Source organism: Megalobrama amblycephala, linkage group LG13 (genome assembly GCF_018812025.1).
Source record: "Megalobrama amblycephala isolate DHTTF-2021 linkage group LG13, ASM1881202v1, whole genome shotgun sequence".
Lineage (NCBI taxonomy): Eukaryota > Metazoa > Chordata > Actinopteri > Cypriniformes > Xenocyprididae > Megalobrama > Megalobrama amblycephala.
In genome coordinates, this window is record NC_063056.1 from 25,131,977 (window position 1) to 25,149,727 (window position 17,751).

The 17,751-nt window shown below is 36.0% G+C and overlaps 4 protein-coding genes across 5 annotated transcripts; all 4 read right to left on the reverse strand.

The window, feature by feature from the left end:
- Nucleotides 1–729: 729 nt before the first annotated feature.
- Nucleotides 730–3,857, reverse strand: LOC125244214 (interferon-inducible GTPase 5-like). Of its 2 annotated transcripts, XM_048154262.1 has the most exons (3): nt 3,648–3,857; nt 2,872–2,918; nt 730–2,745 (listed from the first exon to the last, which is right to left on the reverse strand). In XM_048154262.1, the coding sequence occupies exon 3, from the start codon at nt 2,735–2,737 to the stop codon at nt 1,577–1,579; it is 1,161 nt and encodes a 386-aa protein (XP_048010219.1). In that variant the 5' UTR covers nt 2,738–2,745; nt 2,872–2,918; nt 3,648–3,857; the 3' UTR covers nt 730–1,576. The 2 variants fall into 2 exon arrangements, with proteins under 2 accessions (XP_048010219.1, XP_048010218.1); XM_048154261.1 differs by lacking the exon at nt 2,872–2,918.
- A 1,488-nt stretch (nt 3,858–5,345) lies between these two features.
- LOC125244110 (interferon-inducible GTPase 5-like) lies at nt 5,346–8,025 on the reverse strand. Its single transcript, XM_048154084.1, has 3 exons — nt 7,676–8,025; nt 7,081–7,151; nt 5,346–6,780 (listed from the first exon to the last, which is right to left on the reverse strand). The coding sequence occupies exon 3, from the start codon at nt 6,759–6,761 to the stop codon at nt 5,592–5,594; it is 1,170 nt and encodes a 389-aa protein (XP_048010041.1). The 5' UTR covers nt 6,762–6,780; nt 7,081–7,151; nt 7,676–8,025; the 3' UTR covers nt 5,346–5,591.
- Nucleotides 8,026–8,877: 852 nt separating this feature from the next.
- Nucleotides 8,878–10,696, reverse strand: LOC125243689 (interferon-inducible GTPase 5-like). Its single transcript, XM_048153491.1, has one exon. It carries the CDS (start codon nt 10,638–10,640, stop codon nt 9,471–9,473), a length of 1,170 nt encoding a protein of 389 aa, XP_048009448.1. The 5' UTR covers nt 10,641–10,696; the 3' UTR covers nt 8,878–9,470.
- Nucleotides 10,697–14,252: 3,556 nt separating this feature from the next.
- On the reverse strand, nt 14,253–17,208 carry LOC125243635 (interferon-inducible GTPase 5). The gene is given in 4 exon segments (XM_048153408.1): nt 14,253–15,677; nt 15,679–16,089; nt 16,249–16,377; nt 16,691–17,208. Coding segments are annotated over 3 exon segments (1,575 nt in total). The 5' UTR covers nt 16,311–16,377; nt 16,691–17,208; the 3' UTR covers nt 14,253–14,575.
- Nucleotides 17,209–17,751: the final 543 nt, after the last annotated feature.

The window sequence follows — 17,751 nt, forward strand, 5'->3', positions numbered from 1 at the left end:
AGCTCCAACCCTGAAAATAATGCTGAATACAAGTTTCCTCGTAATTAAAACTTCAGAAGTGGGAATTATCAAATTTCCGATAGCACGTGAAGGCAGCATTAAACTCACCTGCCTATAGCCTTAGTAATCCTGAAGAATTTGATTAGCTTGTTCAGGTGTGTTTGATTAGGGTTGGAGCTAAACTATGCAGGACAGCGGGACTCCAGGACCGACGTTGCCTATCCCTGATCTAGATGCTTGTAATTTTTTCCTTACACAATCAAGAATCATACTATGTGCACTTTCCGGATCAACTTCTATATGCTTCATGTTGTTATGGGTAACAGCACAAGCAAATACTTCATGACTCCATGCAGGTATCAATGTTAAGAACTGGACTAATCTTTTATTGTGACACCCAGCTCAATGGCTTAGGCACACCTTACTTTTCAATAGACATAATAAATTACAAATGTGTCATAAAGCTGATAAAATGTCCAAAAATAAACCTGTGAACAAAGGGTTGGCCTGTTTTTGTCTTATAGCTACATGTATTCACAAAACCAACACCTTTGTAACACATTTGGTAATATAAATATAAATAATCTATTTCCATTCTGGTAACACTTTACAATAAGGTTCATTAGTTAATGTATTAACTAACATGAACTAACCATGAGCAATACATTTGTTACTGCATTTACTAATCTTCATTAAGATTAGTTAATGAAAATACAGTTGTTGATTGTTTGTTCATGTTAATTCACAGTGCATTAACTAATGTTAACAAGATTTTAATAATGTATAAGTAAATGTTGAAATTAACATTAACAAGGATTATTAACTGCTATACGTGCAGTTTATTATTAGTTCATGTTAACTAACGTAGTTAACTAATGTTAACTAATGAACCTTATTGTAAAGTGTTACCATCATTCTTTATTATTATTTATTTTATTATTTATTTTTTATAGTACACCACATTTTGGATAATAAATGTAAATCCCTACATCATACAACTATAGCACATCCTGAAAGTCAACACATGCCACTATGCCTTTTATCATTTGTATCAATAAGTGTAATCTCATTAATATGCATAAAACAAATTCACTAATTAAAAACAAAGGAATATACAGAAATGGTTTATCGTTTAGTAGAAGGTACTGTAAAGAGATTCTGACCCCTTGACATGAAGCCCTACATGGTAAAATTTTGGGATTTTACTCATCCAAACCTGCGACTTGGAGAACCTGTCTCGTCATTTGTCATCTCATTTAGAGCTGACATTACTCATTTGTTCTCCAGCTGCAGCATGCTGTTATTCGACACCTGGCAGTCTGTTTGTGTTTTGTTTTTGGGACTCTCAATAAATACTGTGAACATTCTCTTTTGCGTCTGGGTCATCTGCAGTCACACAACACGACTGTAATCTTCTATCCCTTCTTTAATCAGCAGACAATGTAACAAACATCTTAAGGACATTTAGTCCATAACAGAGGCAGAAATGCATACAAGCTCAATATAGGAAATGAACAAATGAGACAACACTCTTAAGAAATGAAAAGAAACACATTTTCAGGCCAGCTTGAACGTATTAGATTGCATCCAGCCCTGCATCTTTTCTGATTTCTCGAGCAATATTTGCCAGTTCATTTAATCCTTCTCTCAAGAGAAAATAAGTAGTACCAAAGGATATTCCTGCAGCAGCAACACTGCCCACACCTGGAAGGAGACTTGCATAATATTCAATGCTAGAAACTGCAACAAGTGCAGCAGAGACTTGTAATCTGGCTATTGTTTTTTCACGGATGGCAGACGCAAACTTTGATTTGGCCAGATGTTCCAGCAAGGGCTTGTTCACTTTTTCTGAAAGCCTTGACAGTGATCCATCATCCAAACCAAATGCATAGTAGCACCTTGTGAGGAAAAGCAACACCATGCTTGCATCACATGCTGCTGATAGACCAGGCACAGGGACCACTGCTATACCAGCAGAGGCAAGAGATGCAGCCCAGATCATGCCTTCAAAGAATTTGATCTTCTTCTCAAGAGATGCTGTGGAGCACAGTGGCCAGGCTTGTAGAAGAGCAGATCTCTTATGGATTGGAAGCTCTGCTTCGAGAGTGTTTTGAAATATTTCAAAATCATATTTGTCCAAGTCAAAAGAAGACATCAAGAAAACTTTGGGGTCTCCCAGTTCTTTCAAGTTTTTCTGACAGTCCTCTCTTATTATAGAAAGAACTTTCTGCTCATCAAATCCTTTTTTCTTTTCCTCTGCTCTGATGTCATTATCAATCTTGGAACGAACAAAGTAAAAGTTTTTCTTCTGTTTTCTTATTTCTTTAGCCAGCATGACATCATTCTGCATGAACCTCTCTGAGTTCAGGATAATGAAGAAATCATAGGTGTCAAGTTTGACTTCTTTAAGGTATTTATCTGCTTTGAAGTTTGGACTTCCTATTCCAGGCAGGTCCCAGATCTTCACATTTGGCACTGTAGGATGCTCATACATGGTAGCCTTCATTGTCGTTTCTGTGACTCCAGTAGGTGCTGCTCCATCATCGTCTTCACTTACACCTCTAAGTGCATTTATGAAGGAGGATTTTCCTGATCCTGTCTTTCCAGTCACGGCGATGTTAAGTGAGACATTTAACAACTGGTCGATTTTTTCTTTAGCTTTTGCAGTAGCCTTCTCCAGGGTGGACTCGCCTGATGCTTTTACTGCCTCAACAACAGCAGGGTCTTGATTTTCCATGTTTTAAACTGTAAAAGTTATAGAAGTGTATGTGCTTAGTCATTCCTGTAATTATAAAAATTACCATAGACAGTTCCTGTTTAAAACAACAACAGCAACACATACATTAAGATGCACAATGGTTTTATACTGACCGTTTGTGTGGAGAGCTTTTAACTTTTTATTTCACTGTTTGTAACCACTGTCAAGGGGGGGGGGGGAATCCATTTATAAAACAGCATGACAGCATGGAACAAAGATAACATGAATAATTTTCTTCATTAACATCAGAAGAACCAAAGTGACAAATCATACAATATTTGATTTGTGTTTATCTATTTTTGTATATGCTATTTATTAAGTAATTTTAAACATACATGTTCAGTGATGATAGATATAATACTTTATAAATATAATACTTATTGAAATAGTGTAATAAAAAATTAAACTGACAAAAAAAAAAAAAAAAAAAAAAAAGAATTATACTTTTATTTTTTTGGTTCCAGCTGTCAGGTGAGACATTGTGTTTCTCTTCCTTAATAAAACGCTGTAAATGTTCTACAGACAGGCAATAAATATTAATCAATAGGCCTATAAAAAATAAAAATGGCCCCAAGAACTTCTTTCTTCCTGTACGTTAACTTAATCCCATAAAGGAAACGAAACTATAGTTACAATTGCATTAAACTCATCATTGTAAGAGTCATATGCCAACAATAAAACAAAACTGATAAAAATACACTAATGAGACAATAAATGTTGCAAGCACTACTCAATAATCATAACAACGGCTCTATTTACAACTGTTTGATTTCCGCCTCACGAATTAGGCAATAGCCTATCTAAAACTATTTTACGCCATGCGATAACGAGGTCTATTGGTTAAATATTATGTAGGCTAGTCGTATAGTAAAGTGCAATTTCAACATACCTTGAACTTTATCAAACCATAAAGTCGTTTCTGTAACGTGTGTAAGAATCCAAATAGGATTTGTAGGTATCGGCAGGTATGAAGGGAATGGATTTGCTCGGGAAGCGAATCCACCAATCAAACTACATTGAAGGAGGCGCTTCTCTTCCACCAGTAGGCTAATGCAAAACAGTTGCTGGTCAATGTTAAATATTTTCGCAAGGTTTACACACCCCAAATTAAATATAAAGGTCTTTCTGATTCTATGTTTGTTGCACACACAAGGAATTTGTTTTGTTGACAGAATAAGCTTTCAGTATACAGATAGGCTACATCAACAGTAGGCTACACAGGTAGTAAAATAAAGATATATGAATAAGATACACATATGTTTTATATATATAACTTAGTCTTGTCAACATTTTGGAAATTGCCTTATAACAAGAAAGCATCACTCTCCATCCAGCATCCAGTCTCTAAAAGAGGTCATTCTTGAAGAATGGAAAAAGATAGATGTTGCAACATGTCACCAACTTGTTCGTTCCAAGCCTAGAAGACTTGGTGCTGTCATTAAAAATCACGGAGGCCATACAAACTTCTAGATGTAGTTTTTGTTGTGGGGTGTACTCATTTTTGCATCACCCTAATTTGAGTAAAACTGAAAAATGTGTAATCTAAGTTAACCTTTTTTAATGTTATAAGTTAAACAGATGTTATATTAAATTTAGTCTTGTCAACATTTTGGAAATTGTTTTTGTGTTGGTATTGTTTAAATTGTTACTTACTTTTCAAAGGGGGTGTACTCATTTACACTAAGCACTGTTTATATATATATATATGTCAGATGTACACCTCTTCTCTTGTTACAAAAACCATAAAACCCGTTTGTAATGGATTGGTTAAAATCATATAAATAATTTTAGTGAAACTGTATGTTAAAGACTGGCTAGTTTGTCCCTATAACACAAGCAAGAATCATGTTATGTGCACTTTATGGATTAATTTCTATGCTTCATGTTGTTATGGGTAACAACACAAACAAATAGTGTGACACCCAATGGCTTAGTCACCTTACATTTCAATAAATTACAGACGTGACATAAAGCTGATAAAATGTCCAAAAATTAACCTGTTACGATTGATTTTGGGTTTGTTGGTGTTCGTGTCTTTTATTTTGTATTCATGCTCACTGTCATGGTTCCTGTTATCATGTGATTCCCTTGCTCCTAATGTGATCTTGCCATGTGCATGTGTCACACTGTCATTGGTTGTAGTCATGTGGTTTCTCAGTTCTGTTTTGTTATTGGGTCATTAGGCTTGTTCGACTTCATGTGGCGCCACAAATATTGGCTGCCGCCTGACAAAAGCAACGCATTCTGGTTAGAAAATGTGTCCGACTTTGATCGGCGCTGCATGTGCCATCAAAGTACGTGTGAGCAAAACGAGACCAGCCACAGGTCAGGTGCTGCAATTGGTCAAAATCACTGCAAAAGCCTTGATGATGACACACTTTGTTCTCATAGGTCAGATTCTGTGATGACAAGGATAATGTGTGTTGTGTGTTTTTTCTTAAACAAGTTACTGTATTTAACCAATCTTGATATTGAATATCTGATATTCAAACAAAACACACAAAACATTAACAAAAATGAACAGTCCTCATTTACAAAATTGCACAATAAAAAAAGATTAGACAGAAAATGTACACAAACCACCAGATTCCCACATTTTTAGACATTTTATGTTGTTAAAATACATATTCTATATTCCATTCCATTTAACAAGCCCCTTAATAACAGTATGAAGAACATTACTTGACAATATTCAATGTAACTTTCCTCCAGCCATTTTCCTTTTCTGGGGGACAACTATCTAGTGCATATATATGGCTAATAAACAAGGTTTGATGTTCTGATTTAACATAAACAGTTTCTGTAAACATCTCTTTGCTGTACCAGCTTGATTTCACTCATCCAAACCTGCGACTTGGAGAACCTGTCTCATGTCACTTGTCATCTCATTTAGAGCTTCACTCAAGACAGTGTATGTCGTTTTGAAGGCCTCAGCTGCATTCTGAATACTGGTAACAATAAATCTACTATCTAGCAGATCCTCTAAGCTTTTCACTGGTTTTGTCATAGATGTACGAGGCCTAATGCCCAGTCTGTTTACCACTGCTAATGCTACAGGAGACTTTATAGCTGATTGCAGCTGTGAGAGAGGCTTGTTCGTTCTCTCTGACAGTGTGATGAGTGATTTCTCATTCAAACCCAGAATGTAATGACAACCTGAGAGATAGGTCATCATTACGGTTTTGTCAATAGCCAAAGGTACTAAAGGGACAGGGACAACAGCACCCAAACCTGAGGCCAATGCTGCAAGCCAAATCAACTTCTTCATAGCCTCTTTCTTCTTTTCTAGCATTGCCAGAGAGCACACAGGCACAGACTGAACCAGAGCAAATCTCTTGTGTTCTGAAAGGTCAAACTCTAGGGTATCTACCAGATCTTGGAAGTCATATTTTCCCAGGTCATAAGAGGATATCAGAAACACCTTGGGGTTTCCTACTTCTTTCAAATTTCTGTTGCAGTCCTCTCTAATTGTGCAAAGTGTCTGCTGCTCATTGAAATTTCTTCTCTGTGCTACTGAGCGAATGTCATTATCAATCTTGGTCCTCACAAAATAAAACATTTTCTTCTTTTTTTGAATCTCCTTGGCCAAAAAGACATCATTTTCCTTGAACCTCTCAGAGGAAATGATGACAAATAAATCATATGTCTCAAATTTAACTTCTTTGAGGAATTTGTTAGCCTTGAAATTTGGCATACCAGTGCCCGGCAGGTCCCACAGTCTGACGTTTGATTTCGTGGGATGGGTGTACATGGTAATTTGCTTTGTGGTTTCAGTTAACCCAGTTGGAGCAGAACTATCATCATCATCACCCAGACCTCGAAACGCATTAATGAAAGCAGATTTTCCTGCTCCTGTTTCCCCAGTCACAGCAATATTCAGAGTCACAGAGTCAAGATTTTCCAGTTGTTCTTTAGCCTTTGCAACGGCTGCATTTGGGTCACTTTCTCCCAGTCTCTGCAAAGCTCCAGAGAAATCCATGTCAGAAGAATTTTCTGTCATCATGCCTGGTTAAATTCTTTTACTGTAAAGCACATAAACAAAATATTAAATTATGTACAGTATAAAGTCATTCGGCATGACAGCATGGGGAAAGATAGCATGATTCATTTTTGCCATAAACATCAGCAGAACCAAAGTGACAAATGATTCAATATTTTATTTGTGTTTATTAATTTTTGTTATTGTATTTATTAAGGGAAAGTGTAATTTTAAAGATACATCTTAAGTGATGATAGATATGATACTTGATATATGTAATACTTATAAATAATGGAATTCAACAATTAAACTGACAAAAAAAGAAAAAAAGAATTATACTTACTTTTCTTTTTTGGTTCCAGCTGGAGAAGTGAGACGCTGTATTTCTCTTCCGTTAAGGACGCTGTAAATGTTCTACAGACAGGCAAAAAATATTAATCAATATCAAAGATAAAAAATAAAAAATGCCCCCTAAAGAACTTCTTTCTTCTTCCTGTACGTTTACAGGTCACTAGACGCGTCCCATAAGATTCAATTCAGTTCACCTTTATTTGTATAGCGCTTTTCACAATACATAACGTTTCAAAGGAGCTTTACAGAAAATGCATGTGTCATTACAATAAGCTGGACGACTACAATAAGAGAAACGAAACTGACAATTGCTTTGCAGGGAATCGAAACTATACATTCTATGGCCTACTGACAATTGCATTTGTGAATGTTAGACTCATATGCCAACAATAAAACCAAAATGAAAAAAAAAAAAAAAAAAAAAATGTAGACCTTAAAGTTGTCAGCACTCAACAATAATAACAACGGCTCAGTTTTGATTTCCCACTCATGAATTAGCCTATATCTAAAACTATTTTACGACATAAGATATTGGTCTATTGGTTAAATATTATGTATTCATATGGTAAAGTTAAATTTCAACATACCTTAAAACTTTTCAAACCACAGAGTCGATTCAGTAACGTTAGCTGTAGGGATTTGCTCAGGAAGCGAATTGCCCAATCAAACTGAACTAAAGGAGGAGCTTCTCTGCCTCCACCAGTCAAGTAATGCAAAAGGAATTCGTGATAACCCACATATTGTGGTGTTGGTGAATAATGCTAAATAGTTTCGCTATAGGCTATATATCGAGATTCATAGACATAAAATATAGAAGTTATAAAAGACCATAAAAGACATAAAATATCAAAGTTATAAATCTACAATAAATCATTGCATGGTTTAAGTAAATTTAAAGTCATGACTTATTTTGTTGAGCCATGGACATATTTCACGTGACACGTCTGTTTCATGTGACTTTATATCTCCGAACTGAGACTGTATGTATATCACAACGTGTTTTTATTTCCTTATATTACAGTTTTATTTTCAACTGCTTACACACATTTTTAAAACTTTGCCTCTTTTTTTTTTTTCATATCTTTACACACAAATCCAAGAATTGCACACACAAAATGCAAAATGCCTCACATCTGCAAAATGAAGCACTGCATTAAAAATGCACCAACACATCTCAAAAGCAAACAATTGTCTTACATTGCAAACACCTTTGCCATAATATTCTGTTTTTGGATATGTCATATACACAGTTATTCAAAACCTAAAGCTCTTCTTTCATGAGCTCCTATGTACATTTCTGTACAAGATTGAAAGTAATTGGCAGAGAGATGTTTCTCTGACAGTTCATGCTAAACACGATAGCAAGATTGAAACTATTTATTTTTTTAATGTGTGGTTGTGAATACAGTCTTACAGAGTACGAAAGAAAAGAAATATATCAACCATGTGTAGTTGGACAGAAACAATGCTTCTTTGAAAAAGGAAATCAAGATACAGTGGCATGAAAAAGTATGTGAACCCCTTGCAGAATCTGTGAAAATGAGAATTATTTTAATAAAATAAGAGGGATAATAAAAAATGCATGTTATTTTTTGTTTAGTATTGTCCTGAGTAAGATATTTTACATAAAAGATGTTTGCATTTAGTTCACAAGACAAAACAATAGCTGAATTTATTAAAATAACCCTATTCATAAGTATGTGAACCATTGATTCTCAATACTGTGTGTGGTTACCTGATTATCTACGACTGTTTTTATGTTTTGTGATGGTTGTTCATGAGTCTCTTGTCTGTCCTGAGCAGTTAAACTGAGCTCTGTTCTTCAGAAAATTCCTCCAGGTCCTGCAGATTCATCAGTTTTCAAGCATTTTCGCATATTTGAACCCTTTCCAGCAGTGAAAGAAACACAGATCTTAAAATTCCCAAACAATCTAATCAAGAAAATTAGACATACCTAATTCAAACAAATCAAACAATGAGAAACCAGATACCTGAACAGAACAGGAAACTGACTGAAAACAAAGACACATAACTGAAATACACAGACCAGATTAACAGTTACAGTTTCCTCTAATACAGTGTTAATGACATCTGAAATCATCCATATGATAGACATACTGGTACTCTAATCTCCTTTCTCAGCTCACAGTCTAAAAAACATAAAAATTTTTTTAGCAGGGAACAGGTGGCTTATGCACAGCAGCTACTGTCTTATACATACATATAATACAAAGCGCAGTTGTAACAGCAGATGAATGAGCGTTGTAACCAGAAGATAGAGGCCTACTACTGAGTAATCACATCTTTAATTATTAATGAGGGACCCCCTCAGGCAGCCAATGAGGGGAAATGTTTATCTCAGGGTTAATACAATTGAGCTGTTCAGTTAATGCATAGTGTGTCCAGCTCCGCCTCTTTTCTGATTTCTCGAGCAATATTTGCCAGTTCATTTAATCCTTCTCTCAAGAGAAAATAAGTAGTACCAAAGGATATTCCTGCAGCAGCAACACTGCCCACACCTGGAACGAGACTTGCAGCATATTCAATGGCAGAAAGTGTTGCAAGTACAGCAGAGACTTGTAATCTGGCTATTGTTTTTTCACGGATGGCAGACGCAAACTTTGATTTGGCCAGATGTTCCAGCAAGGGCTTGTTCACTTTTTCTGAAAGCCTTGACAGTGATCCATCATCCAAACCGAATGCATAGTAGCACCTTGTGAGGAAAAGCAACACCATGCTTGCATCACATGCTGCTGATAGACCAGGCACAGGGACCACTGCTATACCAGCAGAGGCAAGAGATGCAGCCCAGATCATGCCTTCAAAGAATTTGATCTTCTTCTCAAGAGATGCTGTGGAGCACAGTGGCCAGGCTTGTAGAAGAGCAGATCTCTTATGGTCTGGAAGCTCTGCTTCGAGAGTGTTTTGAAATATTTCAAAATCATATTTGTCCAAGTCAAAAGATGTTATCAAGAAAACTTTGGGGTCTCCCAGTTCTTTCAAGTTTTTCTGACAGTCCTCTCTTATTATAGAAAGAACTTTCTGCTCATCAAATCCTTTTTTCTTTTCCTCTGCTCTGATGTCATTGTCAATCTTGGAACGAACAAAGTAAAAGTTTTTCTTCTGTTTTCTTATTTCTTTAGCCAGCATGACATCATTCTGCATGAACCTCTCTGAGTTCAGGATAATGAAGAAATCATAGGTGTCAAGTTTGACTTCTTTAAGGTATTTATCTGCTTTGAAGTTTGGACTTCCTATTCCAGGCAGGTCCCAGATCTTCACATTTGGCACTGTAGGATGCTCATACATGGTGGCCTTCATTGTAGTTTCTGTGACTCCAGTAGGTGCTGCTCCATCATCGTCTTCATTTACACCTCTAAGTGCATTTATGAAGGAGGATTTTCCCGATCCTGTCTTTCCAGTCACGGCGATGTTAAGTGAGACATTTAACAACTGGTCGATTTTTTCTTTAGCTTTTGCAGTAGCCTTCTCCAGGGTGGACTCGCCTGATGCTTTTACTGCCTCAACAACAGCAGGGTCTTGATTTTCCATGTTTACTGCAAAAGTTAAATAGAAGTATTTGTGTATATATATATATGTATATTAAGTATATGCTAATCGTCCAATAATCATTAAAATCATCAAATTGTTTCAGTTATGTTATTCACATTTAACCCAAAGTGCTTTGTTTAATAGTGCTTTGTTAACACAGAGATCTTGTTACTGTTTATGGCCAGATGATGTTTTGCTGTTCCTAAATGGTCAATAATTCTGGTTGATCATGTTTATCAAATAATATTTCAGTAATAAAACTAAAATCATTGAATAAAATGGAAACAGATGCAACTCATGTTTGGGCAGTTGAAGTTACACAAACAAAATACAACTAAATTAAGATATACATTAATAAATATGTAATACGTATATAAAATATAAACAGAAATAGGCTTTTATGTTTAGATGATATCTGCAGTAGCCGATACTAACGCATTATACTAACCTTTTGTGTGGAGAGCTTTTATCTTTATATTTCCCTGTGAGCTCTTCGACCCTGTATGTCAGGGTAAATAATTAACCATAAAATAGACATTATCGGAACAGACAACATGGATAATTTGCTTCAGCTGCATAAATGTAATGTGTAAACATGTAAAAATGTAATGTCATAGTGTAGCCTAATTTTGGTGACTTATTAATACTTAATACATAATACTTATTTAAATAAATTAATTTAAAAATGAAAGTGATAAAAAGTAATAGCCTACTTACTTTTACGTTTTTGTTTCTAGCAGTAGTGACTCAGTTACAGGAGAGGCTTAAGAAAACGCTATAAAATGTCTACAGACAGAAAATGAATATCAATCAATATGAAAAATGAAAATGGCTGTCAATTACAGAGCTGTCAGTCACTGTTTCTATTTCCAAGAACTGCTTTCTTCTTCCTTGTGAAGCAGAATGCATAATGACGTTGACAAGTCAGGTAAATGAAACTGTACTGTCAATTGACCATGACAGATAAATGAGTGACAGCCTAAATGGCCAATTAAATTGCTGCACTGAGAAGCTTTGTTGCCATCCGCCATTACCATACAAACCTTGTTCCTTTTTTGGCAAATTCCAAAAAATATGGTAAAAGGTTGTTAGATGCATGTAATTTGGATACCCAGAGTGGCCATTTATTTTAATCAGCCACTAAGCTTGAAAATGATCAGACTTGAAGGCTAATTCTAAATAAAAAGGCTGTAGGCCTATAGCCTATACTACAAATAGAGTAGTAGTAGTTTTGTTGTTGTTGTTGTTTTAGTTTTCATTAATGGTTTTATATGGCAGTGGGCTTCAAATAGGCTACAGAAAAACAGGACAGGATTTTGGTTTACTTTTAATGCATACATTTCTATCCACGTTTAGAGAAAACTGTATTTAGACCTACCCCTTATTGTTTCCACTTGCAAAGTGTCTGTTATACATTTTCTTGTGTGTTTATACTATCAGTATTTTGACTATCCGACATCTTAACACTTAGGTAGAGTTCCCCTTGTAATTTCACTATTCTTAGGACCAAATTTGCTAACAGCATGGCAAATTAGCATGACACCGCAATCCCATAAACGCAGATGGTGGAAAGTTCTGCGGGTGATCTACTGACATTGTGTAAATAGGGTACAACAGGGCTAAAAGCATTGCAGAAAAAATAAGTGAAGTTCACAACGTAATTTCGGGAGGAGTGAAACCATCTAATCTTTCAATTAGTGAAATTCAAACATAAATTCAAGAGGAGGGAACCCTAATCTTTCAATTAAGTCCAGAGCATATAAGCAGCTACTCACCCTGCTCTGGCATCAGTTGTTTCGATATCCCTCCACCTCCCCAACTCCACCACATAATAGGCATCTCATCTATCGTACTCCTCTTCTAGGCAGTAGTAGTCCCTGGGGGGTATATCCAAGCTCGAGTTGAAGCTGCTTAATCGAGCCCCTCCAAAGCGGACAGCAAGCCAAATACACTCAACCTTATTAGCTTAAAGATTTTATGAGGAAACGAACTCATGAAATATGTTTTATTGGACACTGATGGAGCAAAAGAACCTTTCCAAAAGAACCTTTTGTGCAATGAAAAGTTTCCATGGATGTTAAAAGATTTTTCATAGAACCATAGATGCCAATAAAGAACCTTTATTTTTAAGAGTGTGACACAAACATTTTTAAGATTTTTTTTTTTATTACAATTTTGAAGTTCATTTCACTTCTGACATGAGAGAAAATGGGTGAGAGTCTGAGTGGGTGAGATGTTTACTTTGTACGCGTCACTCTTATTATTTTGAATAGGAGAAAGTGCAACGCACAATATGGTTGGTTCTAAATAAGAGCCAATCGCCGATTGGTAAAGTCATCGCGTCACTGCAGAGGCCGTTAGAAGCTCCGGTTCCTCTAGAAACAGTCAAATGCGCACCAATGAGGCACAAGAGACGCGCTTTTAAGGCTGCGCATTGAAAGCTTGGCAAACAGCTTTGGAGAATTTGATGTTTCCCCATTCAAAGAGATAGGAGCTGCACTTGAATCTTCAAAGATGGCCGCAGAGTGAAATGACTTGTCTTAAAGGATTAGTCCACTTTTAAATACACTTTTCCTGATAAATTTACTCACCCCCATGTCATCCAAGATGTTCATGTCTTTCTTTCGTCAGTCGAAAAGAAATGAAGGTTTTTGAGGAAAACATTCCAGGATTATTCTCTTTACAGTGGATTTCAATGGCTACCAACAGGTTGAAGGTCAAAATTACAGTTTCAGTGCAGCTTCAAGGGCTTTAAACGATACCAGATGAGTAATAAGGGTCTTATCTAGCAAAACGATCGGTCATTTTCTAAAAAAATACAACTGTATATGCTTTATAAACAAAATATCGCCTTGAATGTACTTTCCGCTTCCGCATTCTTCATAATGCTTACGCTGAATGTCCTACGCCTTCCCTATTCAAGTTACGGAAAAAAACGAAACTGGCGTCGCGTTCGTTCCGTAAGTAGAATAGGGAAGGCGTAGAACATTCAGCGTAAGCGTTATGAAGAATGCGGAAGCGGAAAGTACGTTCAAGGCGATATTTTGTTTATAAAGCATAAACAGTTGTAATTTTTTTCGAAAATGACCGATCGATTCGATAGATAAGACCCTTATTACTCATCTGGTAGCTATCGTTTAAAGCCCTTGAAGCTGCACTGAAACTGTAATTTTGACCTTCAACCTGTTGATGTTTTTTTTTGAAAATGTAAAAAAAGGCAGAAAGCTTTCTGTGATGGGTAGGTTTTAAGGGTAGGGGACAGAATATACAGTTTGTATAGTATAAAAGTCAATATGTCAATGGAATTAGCTGACCCTTTCAGGCCAATCTACAACATTAATTGCTACATTTTTTAGGGAAGTACTGGGAAGTGTTGTCGTAAATTATTTCTATTTAGACAAGTCTGTGTGTTTTGGAATTTTTTTTAAAGTTAGTTATTTGATAAGGTTGCAAAACCAATGAGAGAAGTCACTTGACATTTGATATTCAACAGTGACACCATTTTCTTTAAGAGCTGTTGTGCAGCCAAAATTATATACCAGTTATCACTGTAAAGCTGCTTTCACACAATCTGCATTGTAAAAAGCGCTTATAAAGGTGACTTGACTTGACTTCTAATTGTGAAAACAATAAGTATTTTATTCCTTGCAAGTTCAGCATGCACACAGTATATAGTTATACAGATACAGATGAAAAAAATGACATTTACTTTGGGAAAAAAGTGTTTTATTTTTAAATGCTCTAAATCACATTTCCAAGAAATTGTATTTTAATCACAATTACAAAGAAGCGGATAATTAGTAAGTTTACTTTTACCTATTCATTTTCAAAACTGCAAGACACATTTTCTGCAGCATCAGAGCTGTTATATAATTTCTGTTAATTCTTGTATAAGACCAAAGCCTGATCTAAGGCTCTTATTTTATCTGTGTATATTAGGAAAGTTGTGATTCAGCAAGCACCTTTTTGGTGTCTTCTGTCATCTCATTCAGTCCCTTGTTAAGCAGGTATTGTACAGAGGCGACAGCCGCCCCACTCGCCGGTAGAGCTCCGAACGGCAGCAGAGACATTACGGTCCCCAGCGTCTTGGCTGTAGCAATGACTGGTTTAGACAACAAATCTTTTACAACATCATGGGTGACTCCATCTTTGAAGCGTGACTTCATAACAGATTTCAGATCCTCTACAGGTTTGTTCACTCGTGCTGATAGCACCTCTAGGGCTTCATTTGATAAGCCGTAGCTGGTGAAGACTTGTTTAAAGAAATTCTTCATTATGCCATAATCGCAGGCCACTGACAATCCCGGGAGGGGAGGCAGTGCCCCGATCCCGGCCGCAAATGCATTCAGCCAAATAATCTTCTTGAAGTACCTTTTCTTCTTCATCAGGGCTTCCTGAGAGTAAATGGGCAGAGACTGAATGAGAGCAAATCTTTTGTTCTCGGGAAGTTCATCCTCGAGGGTGTCGATCAGCTTCTGAAAGTCATACTTGTCCAATTGAAATGAAGATACAAGGAATATTTTGGATATTCCGACTTTCAGCAGGTTCTTCTTACAGTCCTCTCGGATGTTATCGAGCAACTTCCGCTCATCAAAGTCTCTTTTATGTGATTCAGCACGAACGTCATTGTCAATTTTAGTGCGAACGAAATAAAATAGCTTCTTGCTCTTCTGGATTGCTGTGGCCAGCTCTATGTCGTTCTCCTTAAACCTTTCAGAGGTCACTATGAGAAAGAAGTCATACGTGTTGAACTTGACATCTTTCAGGTACTTCTTCGCTCTAAATTTTGGACTGCCAATTCCAGGCAGATCCCAGATTTTCACATTTGGCATGAAGGGATGTGGGTACATGTTTGGCTTCATGGTTGTCTCAGTTGTTCCTGTGGGAGCTGCTCTCCCATCATCATTATGAAGTCCTCTCAGGGCATTGACAAAGGAAGACTTTCCTGCCCCTGTCATCCCAGTTACAGCGATGTTAAGTGTAATATTCTCCAACTCCTTCAGTTTACCTTTCAATTTGTTTGTTTTTTGTGCAGGTATAGTCACTTATTTCTTGTAATTCTGAGGCAAGAGAGTCTGAATCTTCATCATCATCTTCTTCTCCTTCTCCTTCTTCTTTTTCTTTTTCTTCCTCTTCTTCGTTTGCTGTGGCATCAGACAATATACCTGCAAACTCTCTATTCACATACACATTTTTGTTTTTGTCCTTTTTCTCAGGCTTTTCGATGTCCTTTTCTTTAAGTTCATCAAAACAATCAATTTGTACATTTTTCTCAGCCTTTTCCATTTTGATTGGACTGATTGTTGGGCAGATAGTGCTTGGGGAATGAGCTCTTTTGTCTTTAGTCTCGTCTTTGCTTAAAGTTTCTGGTATATTTAAAGATGATCCAGGTGTCTGGCTGGAGCGATCATCATCATTATAGGGATTTACCAAATCTGACATGGAATCTCTATAAAGTAATAATGAATTTATGAAATAATATTTAATTAATAATAAATTAATAGTGTTAAGTACAATACCTTATGCTGTTACACAATTAAAAATTTATATAAAATATATCCAGTATCTAGAATTGTGGAAATCAATTGCGAATGACAGTGTAACCCACCCCTGTGAGTCCAGAATTTTCTGCTCAGCCTCTGGAAGCTTCAGTATCGTCCACTGCAACATGTAGTGAGACTGCTACTTACAATCATACATGCAAACCTCTCACTGATATGATCATTTCATAATTGATCTGAAACACATTGCACAATATATTGCATTCATTCCTTAATTGCATAAAAACATAACATAAATTAGATATTTTTTGTAGAACTTGTTCTTATGTTTCTTAAAACATAGTGATTCAAATGTTATTTGAAGAAAATATGGTATAAACCCTGTACTGTAAAAGTCTTAAGACATAAACAACTCACAAACATTTTTTAATTTACTTTAAAACATGTTAAAAAAAATATTTATTTAGATAATTATGTTTATGTGAATTTTTATATATATATATATATATATATATATATATATATAAAACTATATCAAACTGATCTTACCTCTGGCAAGTAAGAGTTGAGTAAACGGCATCATTTCAAAACCAAATATGCAGTATGAGCTGCCTTGAGTGCAGAAAGAGTTTCATAAACTTCAAGATGTGTCCTTTATCTAGACCTTGTTACGGCGTGGGTGTGTTTTGTTTTTGTTTCTTTTGCCTTGGTTGCCTTTGTGCTGTTGTGGCAGGAGGGATGGGCAACACCTGGTCCAAATTAGGATGTGGAGATATACTCTTAATACCTAATAAAACTAATACTAAAATATACAACCATTAAAATAACAGAAGACGTAAAAGCAGGAAATGGTTTGACGCGTATTCAGATCCAGTTACTACTGACATTAGAAGAGAGTGGATACAATTAATTATTTCAGAAGTGCACATTAAATCAAGCAGACAAAAAAGCCTGAATGACAAATGAACCACTTACTGTAGATGTGGAGCCCTTTCCAAGAATTTAACATGTCTTACGTGTCTCACATGAGGCATAATTCAATGTCAAGTACAAAACACCATAATCAAACTACTGATTTATCTGGTAGAGAATGATGCTAACAACACAAAGGTCAGGGATATGATTACCAGGGAACACAAAATCTGATCCAATGTATATTCTGAATGCACTGTATATTGCTTTGGACAAAAGTGTTTACTTAATGTAAATGTAATGTCATTTATTAAAGCTACAAATGAGGTCAATCAAGTAAGAAATGAACTCAAAGAGGCAGACGTGCTTCTATACAAAGTCAGCTTTATGCTAATTGTAAATTGATCGAATGGGGGCTTCTCTTGCTCCTTCCTCAGTATATAATCAACCTTCAGGTCATAGGCCAGTTTTCACAATCCATGTTTTCCATCATTTTTGTGAAACCACTGGACCCAAAATTCAAATAATTGTAAATTGTAGTCTTGCATCAGGTGTTGTACCTTGTAACTTTAAACATGCAGGATGCAAAAAAAATTAAAAAAAATAAAATAAAATGTACAGTAGATACCTTGGTTCTTGCTCATTTTAGACCCAACTCTAAACTTCTGTTCCTTTCCAAAATATTGGAGAAAGTTGTA

Coding starts and splice junctions, on each gene's coding strand:
- LOC125244214 (XM_048154261.1), bottom strand. CDS start 2,737: ATGGAAAATCAAGACCCTGCTGTTGTTGAGGCAGTAAAAGCATCAGGC.
- LOC125244110 (XM_048154084.1), bottom strand. CDS start 6,761: ATGATGACAGAAAATTCTTCTGACATGGATTTCTCTGGAGCTTTGCAG.
- LOC125243689 (XM_048153491.1), bottom strand. CDS start 10,640: ATGGAAAATCAAGACCCTGCTGTTGTTGAGGCAGTAAAAGCATCAGGC.